Consider the following 2,135-nt stretch of genomic DNA (forward strand, 5'->3'; position numbering starts at 1 on the left):
TATATATGTTAATCATAAAGTAATAATTATAGTGTTGATAAGCCTATGCGAGCATCTTTAAAATTTCATTTTTTTTTTACAAAACTATGAAAAAATCGCCATCATTTCTATCCCCATCTTTATAATTACAAAAACAAAAGTAAGTATTTGACCATCATACTAATGTAATTTTCTTTCTTATTAGAAAATAGCTTTATATTTAGGTCTATCTTGAAATCGTCACTTAGCCCCACGCGACCTATTCCCAGGCTTGGTCAAAGGTCACACAGTGTCACCCTGGCACCCATGTGACCTATTCCCAGGCTTGGTCAAAGGTCACACAATGTCACCGTGGCAGATATGCATGAAAAAAACCCTAATTTAGACACTAGGTCTTGAATGCTATGAAATATCTGAACTAGGCATATAAATTTCTCGTATATCTTTTATGAAGCAAATTAAGATACTAAAAAGACAATTTGATATACTTGAGGATACGCGACTACTCATTTTGCTGTGGGTTGTAATGACATATCTTAATTTAGATTATCATCATATTTGTTAAAGTTCGTGAAATAGCGAAATAAATAGTAAAATATGACACAATAGCGTAAGGTTAATCATACTTCAGAGCATTAATCCTTAATAAATCTTTGATGTTTATGCCGACGCTAACATTACTATTCTGATATTTTATATTGATTAAAATATGTAGACAAGGCCACTCAGTTGATCTCTGCTTATTAATTATATTCTGGGATGATTCTGACATACATCCTGCTATATAAGATATTGTTTTTCTTCACAATGAGTAATCACATGGCGACTATAATTTATAAATTAATTTTTATTGTCCGTATTTTTGTATTTTTTAAGTGCATACAAGCCCGGCGTAGCATCTGCTCCGCAAATCTGGCTTATCCTTGTATTTTTCGGTTAAAACAAATCAAATAAATAAATAATACTGACAATTTGATGGCAAAACGGACTAACTGAAGAAGGGCACAAGGGAAAGTGGGAGAACAAGGAAGGAGGAAAGGACATGGGGAATAAGGAAGGAGGAAAGGACATGGGGAATAAGGAAGGAGTTTCACACCCCTCCTATTTCCTCCTCACTTTCCTTCATTACTTCTTATTTTTTCCCCAAACTTTCCCAATTTCTATCCGAGTCTCCGCTTCATATAAACACATTTCTCCGGTGATTTGATTCACTTGACATCGTGAAGGTTATAGTGGCGAGATCGGCATAGTCATCTTTGGTATGTAAGTTACAACCACAGATTCACATCATTGTGATTTTGATGGTTGGATTACATAAAACCATTTCATGATAAACAAAGGACATCAGATTATCAATCCATAAGTACACCGTGTCTTTACTTTAACTACATAATAATACAGATTGTGCAGAGGACGCCTCAACCCCGAAGATGTCTCCACCACAGTCAATCTATCTCCAACATGACTGCAAGTCCCCCTTCTCTTCGACGTACTCTGAAACGGCTTCTGAGGATGAGCGACTCCTGTCTGTTCCTTCAGGAGTATCCGAGGTGGCCAAGTCCCTCCAGAAGAAGAGGAAAAGGAAGAGAATGAGGAGGACCAGCACTTCGGATCGACATGCTGTTGATAAGACGGCAAGACGCGCTGAAGACGAAGGCGTCCCGTCAGCTGCCGCCATTTTGGTGAAGAATTCTCTGGGGAAACTGACCTATCAACAACAGCTCGACGGGTTTAAAATGGTGGTCGAGACGCTTCAGCAAATCCATAGGAAATATGTGGATGGTGCTGAGAAAGTGTAGTTCACGAAGATAATTGGTATATCGTGTTTTTAGATTGACTAGAGTAGCGTTGCTGTCTCGTTCCTGATTTGTTTCGTGTTTCATGAGGAAGGGATGGTTCAATGTACAGTACTTGTTATGGTTGTTATATATTCTACGAAATTCTACTGAATAAAAAGAAAAGGTTTGTCACTAGTAGTGTTTTATACTTCCTGTACAGTGGCTCAATAAAGCTATATAACTATGAATAGCTTCTTCGTACATTGTGGTGCTTCAGTAGAGTGACCAAATAAATAAAAAAAACAGCACGACAGCAGCAGAGTGACCCACTAACAGTGGGTCACAAACTCTTTTGTTCCAAAAAAAAAATGGTTTCTA

General features: G+C 37.5%; 1 protein-coding gene across 1 annotated transcript; it reads left to right on the plus strand.

The window, feature by feature from the left end:
• Window positions 1-1,144: 1,144 nt before the first annotated feature.
• On the plus strand, window positions 1,145-1,889 carry LOC147472321 (uncharacterized). Its single transcript, XM_086544232.1, has 2 exons — window positions 1,145-1,238; window positions 1,390-1,889. The coding sequence occupies exon 2, from the start codon at window positions 1,410-1,412 to the stop codon at window positions 1,776-1,778; it is 369 nt and encodes a 122-aa protein (XP_086400358.1). The 5' UTR covers window positions 1,145-1,238; window positions 1,390-1,409; the 3' UTR covers window positions 1,779-1,889.
• The last annotated feature ends 246 nt before the right edge of the window (window positions 1,890-2,135 follow it).

Source organism: Penaeus japonicus, unplaced genomic scaffold (genome assembly GCF_977035675.1).
Source record: "Penaeus japonicus unplaced genomic scaffold, GWHDUDI00000001_assembly GWHDUDI00000002, whole genome shotgun sequence".
Lineage (NCBI taxonomy): Eukaryota > Metazoa > Arthropoda > Malacostraca > Decapoda > Penaeidae > Penaeus > Penaeus japonicus.

What these genes read in the sequence shown, in the direction of transcription:
- LOC147472321 (XM_086544232.1), top strand. Translation starts at nt 1,410, where the DNA reads ATGTCTCCACCACAGTCAATCTATCTCCAACATGACTGCAAGTCCCCC.